The 14,105-nt window shown below is 48.5% G+C and overlaps 1 protein-coding gene and 1 pseudogene across 1 annotated transcript in view; one reads left to right on the top strand and one right to left on the bottom strand.

The window, feature by feature from the left end:
* The window catches only part of ITSN1 (intersectin 1), a 178,887-nt gene that overhangs the window by 14,018 nt on the left and 150,764 nt on the right, over window positions 1–14,105 (bottom strand). Inside the window, exons 30-33 of the mRNA XM_015596590.2 lie at window positions 12,931–13,037; window positions 8,752–8,935; window positions 6,635–6,733; window positions 1,742–1,909 (exon numbers count right to left, since the gene is read on the bottom strand). Coding sequence (XP_015452076.1) covers window positions 1,742–1,909; window positions 6,635–6,733; window positions 8,752–8,935; window positions 12,931–13,037 — 558 coding nt within the window. The remainder of the gene's footprint in view (window positions 1–1,741; window positions 1,910–6,634; window positions 6,734–8,751; window positions 8,936–12,930; window positions 13,038–14,105) is intronic.
* LOC112470633 lies at window positions 9,451–9,569 on the top strand (annotated as a pseudogene).

Raw genomic sequence — 14,105 nt, 5'->3', positions numbered from 1 at the left:
TTCCCCTGGATTCTCTCCTGGAAGGATGTCTTCATCTTCCAACACCCAGCCAAGTGTCACCTTCTCCGAACTTCCCCGAATCCCTCCACGAGTGTCCCTTCCTCCCCATCACGTGTTCCCACAGCCCTTGGCGCCTAGTTCTTCCCATCATTTCTCAGATTTTGTTGTAGATATTGGTTTGACCCTTCTAAGATCGTAGGCTCCTTGAGAATCACATCTTATTGGTTTTCATGTCCTCAGTGTTTAGTGTTGAGCAATGGCATGTGGACAGGTGCTTAATAAATGGTTATTGAATGAATGAATGAACGAACAAATGAGCGAGCCAACCCACCACTGGAAGCCCCTAGATTGCATACAAACGCAGAACTCCAAATTGGGAGCCCACACCTTTCACCTTGGTTTCCACAGGGCTATTTCTACAACTTTGCTTATCCCATATCTATGCTGAAGGCGCACAGGAAGTGGGGAGGGGCTGGTGGTGACTTTCTCAAGTAGTGAGTGACCGCCTCTGAAGCTGGTTAGAAGGAAGAAGCCACAGGGAGGGTCGGCGAGGGGCACACGTTCTGCTTGGGCACTTTGGTAAACGCTAGTGAGTGGTGTGCATGTACGTGTGTGCATGTGCACACGTGTGTGTGCACAGAGGCAGAGAGAGGAAGAGCGAGCACAGGCAGGAAGAGTGGATGAACCTAAAGGAAAGGTGAGTGACAAGAAGAGAAGACTAGAGAGACTTGTCTCTGGCAGTGTGGTGGACTAGATACTCTGACTCAACCAGACGAAAATTTTAAAAAATGGAGCGAAATATAAAAATTCACTTTCTAAATGCAAGCAAGGTGGTTAAAGTAGAAATAATCGTAAGAGATTTACAGGGGCAAAAAACAAAATGAAAATGCAAACCCTGGGAGATAAACAAGCCCCAGAGCTGGCTTTGGCCCTGGGAGGCTCTCTTAACTCTGGTGACCTTGAGCTTCCGCTACATGGGTTGCAAAAGACAGGAGATGTATCCAGGGCCCATGTGAGGTGAGGGATCTCACGGGAGATCACAAAAAGCTGGACCCCAGAGGAAGAATGACAAGTAAACTCAAGCACAGAAGGGATAGCAAGAAAACTTGCTTGTTTTGGACCTTGGCGTAAGTGGAGCGGGGAAAAATGCCCCTAAGAATGTATAACCACAAGGCAGCTCTCATACAAGTTTAGAACCATAATTCACACAACTAATGCAATTCCCCCCAAAACTCTCTAAATTTAATTCCTTTTAGGAGGAATGCAACTGCAGACCTCAAAGATCACACAGATAAAGTTCCAAGGAACATCGAGCTCCCAACCAAAAATAACAGTAAATATGCAGAAACAGGCCTGTGTGGTGAGGGGGCCCGAAACGGCAGACGGAAGAGTGAGATCCGTCACCTCAGCCACTGGAACGATCGGATTTGAAATACACAGGAGTATGTTTCACATGTGTTAGGAAATCAATGAGGAGCGTGGCCACTCGTGCAAGGAACAAGACACAGGAAGGAAACCAGCAGATGAGAGGAAATAAATAGAAGTGCTGGGTATGAAAAAAAATAAACAATTGACATGAAAAACGTAGCGAGGGTTTAAATAGCAGGTTAGAAGCAGCCAGGTAGACACTAGCAAGCTATGTGCTGGACAGGGACACTTCCCGATCCTTCTGGCCCTCCTGCAGGCTGGCAGCCCAGGCTCAGGCTGGGAAGGCCCGGGCCCCGCCCTCAGAGCAGCTAACCTCAGACAGGCCTTCACACTGAGCGTGGGCTTGGATCCACTCCAGGCGGTCCGAGTTCTCCTTCTCCCGCACCCCTTCGTTCACCTGGGAACACAGCTCCTCCGCCTTCTCCAGGGCGTGCTTCAAGTGGCTGTGGTCGGGGTGGTTCTCAGGAGTGTTTTCCAGGATCTGCATGGGAGAACAGAAGGCAACGACCTCCTGGGGTTCACTGTCCTGGGCGGTCAGGCCCAGAGAGGCAGGGCACAGCACAGACCTTTCCTGAACGGTGCCCATAGGAGCCGCAGCAGCTCCGAGCACCCACTGGGGCAATGACACGGAGCATGACAGTCACCCCTTGTGGGCAGGGTCCCCTTCGGGGCACAGGGGATGCCACATTATTCTCGGGGTATGAGGAGAGCAGTGGCGGCAGCAAGGGCAATAACACACCTCCGCCTGGATTTCCCTAGAGAGAATGGCCCTTCGCTGGGTCCGCTCACAGCTGCAGGTGTCTGTGCACCCCTGGATCTGAATGCAAATAGACGCATCGGAGCAAATGTGTGTTTTTCTGAAAAAACCACTCTCAGCCAGTGGTTAAGAGTGCCAGTTCTGGAGCTAGACCTCCTGGATGGAAATCCCTGCTCTGCCACTGACCAGCCATGATATGAGCCAGTCGCAGAAATATTCTGCATAGGAAAAATGGAGGCACTGATAGCACCTCCCTTATAAGACTGTTTGCAAGACCAAATGACAAAACGAGTGAAGCACTTTGCAGAGCACGTGGGCCTTTAATGAGAGCAATCCCTCCGGTTCTCAAGGGCCTTGGAGGCCACTCGAAGCAGTCCTCATGAAGAAAGGCCCTAAGAACAAAGAAAGGCCCTAAGCCACCTGTGGAATGCAGCAGGAGCAGGCGTACCGCTCAGGCCTCGTCCACATACACGCATGCCTCATTTATAGTGCTGCACCGATATCGTGCTCTTTACAAACGGAAGGTTGGCGGCAACCCTGGGTTGAGCGAGTCTACCAATGTCATTTTTCCAGCGGGCTCAGATGATGGTTAGCATTTTTTAGTAATAAAGTATTTTTAAATTAAGGCATGTGTATTTTTTTAGACATAATGCTATTGCACACTTACTAGACCACAGTATTATGTAAACATCACTTTTACGGGCACTGGGAAACCAAACATTTCTTGCAACTCGCTTTATTGCGACGTCCACTTTATAGGGGTAGTCTGGAATATCTCCGAGATACGCCTGTGCAAATAATTCAGGTGGGCCTTACCCTGAACGGTACCGCATCTCAAAAGTGTACTTTGGTTTCAGGTCCTAAGTAAGCACCCAAATTGAAAAAACACACACCTTCTGGGTCCTGTATGTCCACCAATCATTTACAAGCAACAGCTCTAACCTCTGGGCCAAACCTGGCTGTAATGATTTTACATAAAAATCTCTGAAACCTCATGATGCCTTGTCCCTGACCATATCAGAATCCCTGGGGGTGGGACTCAGGAATGGGAATTTTCTAGAGTTCTCCAGGTGATTCTACTGTGCAGCCAAGTCCGAAGACCACACAGCTGGGTTGTGTGAATTCATTTGTTTTGTTTCAAAATGAGAATAGGTTTATCGATTTTTCCAGTTGTAAAAATAAGATTGTGCAATGTACAAAATTTAGAATATTCAGGAAGTTATAAAGAACCTAAAAATCACCCATCATCTCTCCTTCTACAGACAACCTCTGTATACATATATACACTCTGTCTAAATATATATGTATATATACAAAATTTTTTAAAAATAAAAATTGGATCAAACTAGAAGACAACACTATCCCATTTTGTACACTGCTGTTTTGTCACTTAGTAGCAGTTATAGCATATTGTTTGGTGTCCGTTTCATATGGATCTATGCCATCATTTTTAAGGATTCTATGATATGTCATTATAAGGATGAACCACAATGCCTTTAAACAAACTTCAGGTTGTTTCCATTTTCCCAATATTTCTGATTATTTCTTTCAAATAAATGTCTAAAGATGGAAGTGCAGTTTGAGCTATACATTGCCCTCCAAAAAGCTTAACCAATTTACCTTCCACTGGCATCCTTGCCAACACTGGGGACCTACAATCTTTCCGATATATGCCTATCTGGCAATTCCAAATCAAGGTATTTTCTTGTTTTGTGATGCATTTCTTACGTTTTGTATATTTAGTTCATCTAACATTTATATAATGCTTAGTGTGAGCCAACCACTATACATATATTAACTTAGTTAATTTCTACAATACTCTGCATACTATGCAGTAGATACAATTAGTGTTCCTATTTTACAGATATAGAAACTGAGTCCCAGAGAGGTTAAGTAGCTTTCCCAAGGTCACACAGTAGTGGTACCAAAATTCAGATCAGAGAGCCTAGCTCCTGACTATGTGTTCTTTACTAAAACTCTACATTGCTTCCCAGAAATGTGCAGTTGTACATTTTACCTATTTTTTCATTAGGGTATTTATCTTTTTCTTTTTGAGTTGTAAGGTGCTTTAGATAGATAGATAGATAGATAGATAGATAGATAGATAGATAGATAGATAGATAGATAGATAGAGATAGGTAGGTAGGTAGGTAGGTAGGTATAGATAGATAGATAGATAGATAAATAGAAAGAATACATACATACATACATATATACATACATATATTCCAGTATCTACTTATATATAGTTAAAAACGTTTACCCTGTTTATATCTATCATTTGTCTTTCACATTGTTCATTATCTTTTGTTACACAGAAAATTTTAGGAAATGTGGTTGTGCAAATACTCTATTGACGCATTCTTGGTATGCAAGATTCCAGCAATACAGAAGTGTGTAGAGCATGCCCTACCCCAGAAGTAACCATGACCACAGGCCAAAGGGCATCCCTCTAGTTTCCTTTAGAACAGTGGTCCCCAACCTTTTTGGCACCAGGGACTGGTGCTCCTGTGAGAATCTAATGCCTGATGGTCTGAGGTGGAGCTGAGGCGGTGATGCCAGCCCTGGGGAGTGTCTGCGAATAAAGATGAAGCTTTGCTTGCTTGCTCGCCACTCACCTCCTCCTGTGCTGCCCAGTTCCTAACAGGCCATGGACCCGGGGTTGGGGACCCCTGCTTTAGATGTTCTACATACATTTAATAGTCACACATAGAATTTTTCTTCTGCTTTGCAAAACAGATCAACCTGTAGGATTGCTCATGAAGAGTTATTGTTTTTAACTTATTAGCATTCTCTGGATGTCTCTCCATGCTAATCGGTAAACGCTTGAAAATTGAGGATAATGGAAGCCAGGCTCCACAGAGAAGGAAGTTATAACTATATGGGAAGTGGGAAGGCTAGGACATAGAGTCTGTCTATCTTTTGAAATATTTTATAGTACAGATCTACCACGATTTATGTAACTACTCTCCTTAATGAGCATCCAGGTCATTATGAGAATTAAAGATTTCTTTTAGAGTTGCTACAACCTCAAATTCTTTAAGGTCCTGTCTTTGGTACCATGCTAAGAATTTCTCCACCTCGGTGTTATAAAAAATATTTTTAATCTTAATACTTTTATGATTTTCCACATGTGTCTTATCACTGGCTACCTTTTAAAATTCTTTTCTTAGTTCTGCTAGTTTTCAGTTCATTCTCTCGGGTTCTCCGAAGGGCAGCAATCATATTTCTGCAAATAATGACACTTTTTTTCCTTTTGGATATTTGCCCCTCTCAGTTTTCTGATTTTTGTTTTTTTCTCCATCGGCTATTTCTAGAACACCTGTTTTAAAAGTCTGTTTCCAATTTCATGTGTGATTAAATATTGGGGGAAATAAAAAATGGCGTGGAGCTAGTTGAATAGTAACTGTCGAGTTGGAAGAGAGGACACATTAGGTGAAAAGCTTCTTTCAACACTAGTTCTTTAACCGAGTCAATGGGGGCAGAGTGTATTTTGTGAGGTTGAGCTGGGGTTGGAATGAGACAGCTTACACGGGAGGGAGATTTGATACATATAAAAGCTTCGAGAAAATTCATAAACATATTGAGGATAAGGAGAGCCTGGCTTCTCATAGAGAAGGGAGTTATAAATATATAAAAAGAGCGAAGGCTAGAATAGGCTCTACGGTATTAGATTAGAACAGGAGGTACTGGTGTGAACACATAGGTTTTAATGTACATTAAAATATACATAGATTGATCTTCACATACATATAAATATGTGTGTGTTCACTTACGTATATGTGTGTGAATATATTTACATACACATACCCTTGACTCTACCACTGAGAGACCCAAAAGGCAACACCACCCCAGTAGCGGTGAGCACACCAGTGTCTGGATCTGGGTTTCTAACTTCTCCTCTAAAAGGAACTTGATCTAAAACCTCCCTGTGGTTACATAATCTCAGGCTCAGAGGATGTCTAAGTCTTGTCACTCACTTTACAGATGAGGCCTCTGAAACCCTAATTATTTTTTCTTTTTTTTGGCACTGGCTTCTTGAAATAGCAGAAGGACAACTATCATCTAATGTCAACAGAGTATCTCACAGTGGCTTTCTGAAGATGAGTGGTAGGAATTCTATTTCTTTCTGTTTCTTGCTAGGAAAATCAAGGCTTTAAAGGCACTATGCTTGCATTACGGAAAGATCCAAGGATGAGCTCTCGCTTTCCAACTTATAGGGTAGAAGCCACTTGATTGCAGAGCTGAAGGCTGAGCATTATTAGCCCTTTTCACAATAAACAGCTTTTCTTTCTGAGTTACCAAGCAGGTGACTCATACACCCTGTTGGTATATGATCTCTACACAACAGATACCAGGTGTGCTGGCTGGAGAACTTGCCCATGACCCTGGATCCCTGAAATGCTGAGACAGCATTTCACTGCTTGAAAAGGCGAGACGGGTACTTACATTTTTAATGATCAGTGGGTATCTCGTTACCCGTTGCATAGGCTTCAGTATAAAACTAGAGAGGGGCATTCCTTTACAGCGAGGGTCCATCGCCAATCTCTGAAACAAGAAATTTAAAAAATGCACTTAAGATATCTGCAAAATCCAGTCAGTGACATCAACACTGGTGTTATTTAGGATGTCCCACCCCTCGCATCGTCTCATTTATCTGGACAACTGAGGAGCCTAGAGAGGGAAGGGCCTGACAGCTTATCTGGTCCCGGTCGAGGCATTTCCCAGATGGAGAATGGGAGACCCGCAGATGTGACTCAGCCACCAGTGTTAACCTTAACCCTCGCTCTCCAGATTCTTTCCGTGGGACACAGGGCTCCTTACTTACAGAGATGAGGTTAGAGAATATTTCTTCCGATTATCTGCCAAAACGTTATAACTTTCCCAGGAGCAAGGAGCATCACGAGACTATAGGGTCAGAATAAAAATCCCCATTATGTCCCAGGGGTGCTGGGAGGGCTGAATGTCATCCACTCTTTCGGGTGGAGCTGGCACACGCGTGGGGGAGCCCCAGGCAGGGTGGGGACGGCGGAGCTGAGACACAGGGCCCGGGCTCCAGTCTCGGGGCTGGCGGGTGTCTCCGCCCTGGACTCCCAGCCTCTTTCTTCCCACCACTTTTGCCAATTCTGTCAGCTCATCTGGAGGGCTAGAACCCTTCCATCCCCAAGAGGTGGTCTTGTCTACAAGCCACAGGGATTACACGGTGACTTAGCTCTCAAAGGCTCTGGTCAGGTTTAATGCCTTAGAAGCAGACAGCGGCCATGACCTGGGCCCCAGGCCTTGAGAACTGTCAGCACCTGAACTTGCTCCAGCTGTGGACATCACTATTCCCGGGACACCTTGCAGCTGGCGAAGCATGTCAAACTCCCACAGAGATGAGGCAGGGAGAGCTAATGAGGTAGGAAGGGAGAGGTGAGAAGGGGCAACGAGCTCTTTCCCCTGGGCTGATGTCGGCATTTCCTTGAAGTTCAAGTGCATCCAGTGATAAACTCATCCTGCTGTGCCCAGGGTGGACCTGACCTTTGGCTGAAAGACCAGATGGCCTACGGCACCTGGCAGTCTAGCATCTCCTCTTCAGTCTGCACCCCATTCTAGGCTGACGTCTTAGCAATATTTCTCCCCTTAGAATGACTTCGGAACGCCCCATTCATTGGCTAGCAAATCGAAGGATTTAATGTTGAGAAACATCAGGGGGGGGAAGAAAGAGCACATATGATGCTATGCTCAAGATCAGACCGCAGTGGAAATTTCACAAACACGATCATTGAGGAAGAGGGAACGGCCCACCCCCACATGCATGTGGCATAAAGATAAGCCTGTTTATTATTATTATGTTGTTGTTGTTGTTTTGTTGTTGTCGTCGTCTATTCATCAAAACATGCCTGTTTACAGAAGTTATTTTATCCTCTTATTTTTTTTTCCCCTCTCAGAGAGGCTGATTGTGTGGGCTGGCAAGGCCAGTGGGGACCCAGCAGGGCCAAGGTCAAGTCTCAGGACAGCAGACTCAGGCCCTGAGGACTCCAGCAACACCACCCTGAAAGTCCCTCCGTGGACCCATGGTTCTCCAGACCTCCGTTGTCCCTGAGACAGAGGTCCTGGCATCCCACACTCACCCCCATGGGCTGCCTAGAGCTTGAGCCCATCAAGAAGAACCAACTGGGAAAGGAACAGATGGTCCATTAGGGCTTCTGGCTTTCCCCTCTGCAGGTGAAGGACAGAGCCCAGCAAAGAACTGAGGTTGCTCAGATTATGCGGACTAGGAAACCTGAGACCCACCAGCCCCACTGGGCCTGCCAGATGAGAAGTTCAAACCCCACCCAAATACCACCACTGACACCTGGACGATGGAGCAAAGCTCCCAGAGCAGGCCGGCCCCTCCTCTCCAAGCTCCCTTTGCTCACTACCACACCTGCCAGCCAGCGCCAGCCCCCTGTTGTTCAGCCAAGACCTCAGTTCCTTGAGCAGAAATACGCTCTCGAACATTGAATCAGCCCCGGTGCCCGAGACGACCGCTTGGCGGCGGGGAGGGGGCCGGGCGGGATCTGGGCTCAGCCCAGGCTCTTTACTTTAACAAACTCCTTGAAGTCCGGGGCCTCGTCCGTCTTCTGCTGGATCAGGGCAGCCCCGTTGAGCTGGCAGCTGCAGAAGCGGATGTAGGGCTGCATGTGCGGCAGCTGGGCCGTCAGGATGTCGCCGATCATCTTCACAGGCATCTTCTCCCCGGACATCTTCTTGCGAACCCTCAGCGCTCTGCATGGAAACACGAGAATGAGCCCCGTGCCTGCACACTGTCTGACGGCGACACGGCACACTTCCAGGTCGGACAGGAACAGAATGTGTGTGAGGGGCACGAACCCCGGGGCCACTAAAGGGTTTGTCTATGTGGCAGAAAAGGAACAGGAAAAGGAATGAGTCTAGTGCTACAGAGAGGTGTCACCGGAGCGTTTTTCTTTGGCCTGATGACTGTTTGCTGGCTCTCGGGAATAAAAACTTTAAAAAAGAACTTTGCCAAATGAGTCAGCATGAAAAACAATCTTCTCTCATAGAGAACTATGGAATCCTTTCTCTAATAACTCAGACAGGGCCCCTGCGTCGATGTCTCACATTACAGACGATCTGTGGTGAAGGCCCCGGCTGGTGTGGCCCCAGGACTGAGCCTGTTTTCAGGCCAGTGCCACCCAAGAAAAGCCAGTGTTGCCAGGGGACATAGAGGACATGGAGGCTCGTTTTCAAACTAAACAGACATGATTAAGATGGTAAATCAAGTCCACGGCCATGCTACTCCGAACAAGCCTGATCCCATCTGACCTTGGAAGCTAAGCAGGGTCAGGCCTGGTTAGTACTTGGATGGGAGACCACCTAGGAAGACCAAGTGCTGTAGGTGTAAAAAATAAAATAAAAAAATAAGGGATTGTAAACTGACAAGGTCCTTGCAATCTGTGAGGTCAACCAAGGGCTGCCTCGCAAAAAAAAAAAAAAAAAAAGAAAGAAAGAAAAAAAAGATGGTAAATCAACTGCCACAGAAAAATAAACCCATTACGTTCACCAAAGCCAGGGATAAATGATGTCTGAACCGCCTGTGCTGTGCACTGCTTCTTTGCTCTCACTGATTTGAACTTGACCTGATTAGGAGGAGTTCTGGAGAGAGAAGCTTATCAATGTGATAATGGATCAATGGACCCAAAACTATATTCTGGAAGCTGAGAAGGGACAGCAGGGACCGGGAGGTGTTTGTGTGGGGCCCTACTGCAGTCTGAGCATTCAGGGCCATCAGAGGCAGGAATGTGCACCCACCCTCCCAACTCGGGCACACAAACCCCTAACACCAGCATCCAGCAGAGGGCACGACACTGAGCTTCTACACAAGGATGGCAGTGCCCTATGAGGGCAGGACCAACACATGAGGCCATGCGTGTGTTCTGCCCACCTTAGTGATCGCCAGTGGATGGATGGATAGATGGTTAGATGGATGGATGGACGGACGGACTGACGGGTGGGTGGGTGGGTGGATGGATGGATGGATGGATGGATGGATGGATGGATGGGTGGATGGGTGGGTGGATGGAACAGAATAGTATGCTATATGATTTTAACGTGAGGATGGGAGGATGTCACTGTGACTTCCTTTGGCTGCCTTCATAGTCATGGGTAGAGCTATATAATTCCAAGGAGGCTCTGTAATCTTAGTATTAGGCTTTAAAAACTTCAGATCATTTTATTTTCTCTCACCTACATTTTTAGTTTAAGAGGAAAAAAAAAAAAATCCCTGGACTGGGCAAGCAAGCCAAGGAGAGTAACTTTAGGGACAATAAGTTATATGGCCTGGACACTTAGTGATGCCCTAGTGAGGAGAGGTCAGCACTGGCTACCTGGGGTGTGGGCAGTGGCAGCTTGGTACCCTCGGGATGGCCCAGTGGCCAGTGCCACCAGTGGTGATAGTGTGAAATATCTCCCAACACGTAGAAATTTGCTCAAGGGTGAAATCACCACTGATCTGGGGAGACGAGACCAAATAATCATGTTACAAACTTGCTGTGGATGGAAACAGGAAGAAATTCTGTCATTCCATCATTTTTCCATGAGGAGCAAAACATTCTTTCTACAAGGAAATGAAAGTACTTCCACCACCACCCCTTTTTTTAAATGATGGGGAGACAAGTAAAAGGGAAAAGAAGAAAGATCGCGTGTAGGTAGACAGTGTCTGGGGGAAGCTAAACCGGTTCCTGAGTGCGGGAGGCCTGCACTTGTAGACTCATGTTGTCCAACCAGGAGGCCGGGAGGTAGAGCTAAAACCAGGCCCCGCCTCTGACCAGGCACCTGTCAGGTTGCTGTGGGTGTCCTTCTGGGATGTTCCACTGCACAGGCAAGATTAATGAGGACTGGGCTTGCATGAGTTTGAACAGAGGGTGTTGCCAGGCCTGGGGGTCGCACGACAGTCGCCTCAGCTGCAGCTCTGCCTTTCGGTGAGCTGATGTGTCATCTCACAGAGGGTTACGGTACTGGAGGCCTCGAGTGATGGATCAGCTAATAGACATTTCAAAGAGCACTCCCTGCTTGCTTAACGAAAGAGCGTTCCTGGCCCTTGAAAGCCAAGTGGACGGTCAAAAGAGCTGGCGTTCATTAATACATCCTCTGTATCGAATGCCTTTTTTTTTTTTTTTTTTTTTTTTTTTTTTTTTACATATATTACTTATTATCCCTGTTGACTTTTAGGGAAACTGAGGCGCACAGAAATTGAATGACTCAACCAAAGCTAATAGGTGACAAAGGCAGCCCTCGAACCCAGGTGATCTGACTCCAGAGCCTGCAGTTTGTAAGCACTGTGTGTGGGATGACAGGCCCAGTGCCCAGACGCACCCCTACGCCGCTCGGGCCCCTGGCCTGTCCCTTCTCCGCTTCCCCTGGACTTTTGTGTCTATTTTTAAACAATTTGTCTCCAACACTCCAGGTTTAGTCCTTGCAGGTTTAAGAGTTAACTCATCCCCTGACCCCAGGTGACGGGGCCGTCTCTCCCCAAGGTGAGGGTGGGTGCTCAGCCCTTAACACCACGGTCACTGCGGCCCAGGCTCAGCACTCACTGTGGACCCACGTGGTAGGTACCACTTCACCCCCATATTACAAACGAGGACACTGAGGCCTGGGGAACGGCAAGTGACTTGCCCAGAGACACACAGCCAGTGGGCAACAGCAGGCTGTGAGCCTGAGTTTGACCCAGACCTACGCTCAGAAGCTTCTAGAGCCCCCTCCTCAAGGAGGACAATGAAAATGCTTTCTCTGAAACCCCTGGGGTCATCTTTGATAGTTGGTCTTTCAGAACATTCCACATCTTCCTCACATCTACCTTCGGCCCCTCCTCTCTCTATGCCTTGTCCACTCCTGAACGCACTCAGGAGAGTAAGGACTTGAAATGGCCTTACGAGAACAAGGCAGGGGTCACACTTAGGAAATAGCCACCTTCTGGACTGTGTGAACACAGAGGTTAAGAGTGGGCCCCAGTCCCAGGGGGCAGTGCCTCGTTCTCAGGCCCAGGGGGAAGGTGGCCCTTCCTCCCAGCTGGCTGCATCACTATGGACTTAGTCTGTGTTCTAGCCAGTGCTATTATAATGAGTGCCTGGTGGACACGCATTTGAAAGGTTTTCTTAGAACTGGAAGGGACCTTTGTGATGATGTAATCTAATCCTTTCTGTTTATCGGTGGGGAAACTGAGGCTCAAGGAGGCAGGGCAGTGGGGTGGGCCCCACACCCAGATCTTCTGCCTCCTGGCCCAGTGCCTCTCCCTTGCCCTGCAGCTGCCTTTGAGAACTAAACTGGGAAGAGAACACCAAGCTCCGGGCCAGCTTCTCCCAGCACGTGCCCAGGCACCGCTGCTGTGGTGGGCAGTGGAAGGTTCCAGCATTTTCCACCCACAGGAGCCAAGAACGCCTCGAGAGCCCAATATTTGCCTGTGGAGACCCAGGATGGAGCCAGAATTGGCCAAGCTCCGGAAATTGGAGAAGGACGGGAAAAGCAGAACCCGGGGTACCCTGGCCGTGTACTCTCCATCAGGAAAATCTGGGGACGTGTTTTGCAAAGCATCCGAGCCAAAAGGAGCCATGGTGCTTGTGAGTGGAAATGAGCAAAAGAGGTGGAAAGAAAGACAGGGCAGCGCGCACGAAGGGGGCGCGGGGGGCGGGGCGCGCAGACGGCGGGGGTTTTTTTTGGGGGTGCGCAGGGCGGACCCTGCAGGGCGGGGCGCGGCGGCTCACTTCAGCAGCTTGACGTTGCACATGACCAGCTCCTTCCAGTTCACAAACATCGTGGCGCCCTCTTTCTCTGTCAGCAGCTCGGACTCCATCAGGGGTTTCTGAAAGATCTACAGATGCAGAAGACGAAGCAGTTCAGAAAGCAGTTAGCTTAAAACTCAAACACGCGCACACGCAGATCCGTTCAGAGCCATGGAACCGACCCGAGCACCTGCGGGGCTTCGCTGGGAGGCCGGAAGTAGAACGCCCCACCTTCCCGCAGGTTCTGAAGCAGATGGCCCCTCCTCTGCCTGGGGGGAAGAAGAGGGGGCCAGGGCAGGAGGGGGTCCCCATGAGGTCTGCACTGTTTTGCAAGGAAGGCCACAGAGGTCGGGAAGACAGGCCTTTACCCCACCAGGACAAAGCTGGGAGGCCTGGACAATGCCTCACAGCGTCTTACCTGTCCATGGTGAGGTCACGGGCACAGTGGGAAATGGGGGGCGGGGGGAGCCTAAAAATGCACATGGGTGTGGACGACTCTTCCATCCTCGCCTGCAGTGTTGCTGCAATCAAGCCTTGGGTATTCTGAGGGGAGCGGCTCCCGGCAGCCGGGCCCCCCAAAGCCCCCGTAACAGACTCCATTGCTCTGCCTTCGGCCCGGGCTGGGCCGGGGACAGAGCCAGCACCTGCTGGCCTGGCACAGGGTGGGCGCGGCTCCTCTCCTGGGCTCTGGGAAAGAAATGGGCTCGCCCAAGCTGCAGGCGTGTGCCTCTCCTGGAGATTCTGTACGGATAGGACGGTCTATCTTTCAATAAACTTAGCTGCACGGGGCGGGAGTTAGGGGGTGTAGGGGGTAGGCTGTCCCCCAGAAACCCTATTCTTCATGAATCCTTAACCGATGTTGAACCTGGCACATACCAGGTTCATATACTGCACAAAGGTTCCATATCTAATGGGGTGACGTGCACATCCTAGACATCCTAGACTGCATGACGGTCAAGTGTCTTGAGAAAGGGTCATCTTTTTGAATTTACACAAGGGCTTTCTGTGCATTAATGGTGGCCTCATGGGCCAACACCCATCCTGCACCCTGTACTCCTTCAACACTGGGTGGCCGAGTCACATCTTTCCTGGCCATTAAGACTCAGAGGAGATGGTTTCGCAACTCCTAGGTGGTGAGGGGGCTGGCGTGTGGGGAT

Source organism: Pteropus alecto, unplaced genomic scaffold, assembly GCF_000325575.1.
Source record: "Pteropus alecto unplaced genomic scaffold, ASM32557v1 scaffold3, whole genome shotgun sequence".
Classification (NCBI taxonomy): Eukaryota; Metazoa; Chordata; class Mammalia; order Chiroptera; family Pteropodidae; genus Pteropus; species Pteropus alecto.
The sequence above is the reverse complement of the archived record's forward strand: the minus strand, read 5'-3'. Positions and strand labels throughout refer to the sequence as shown.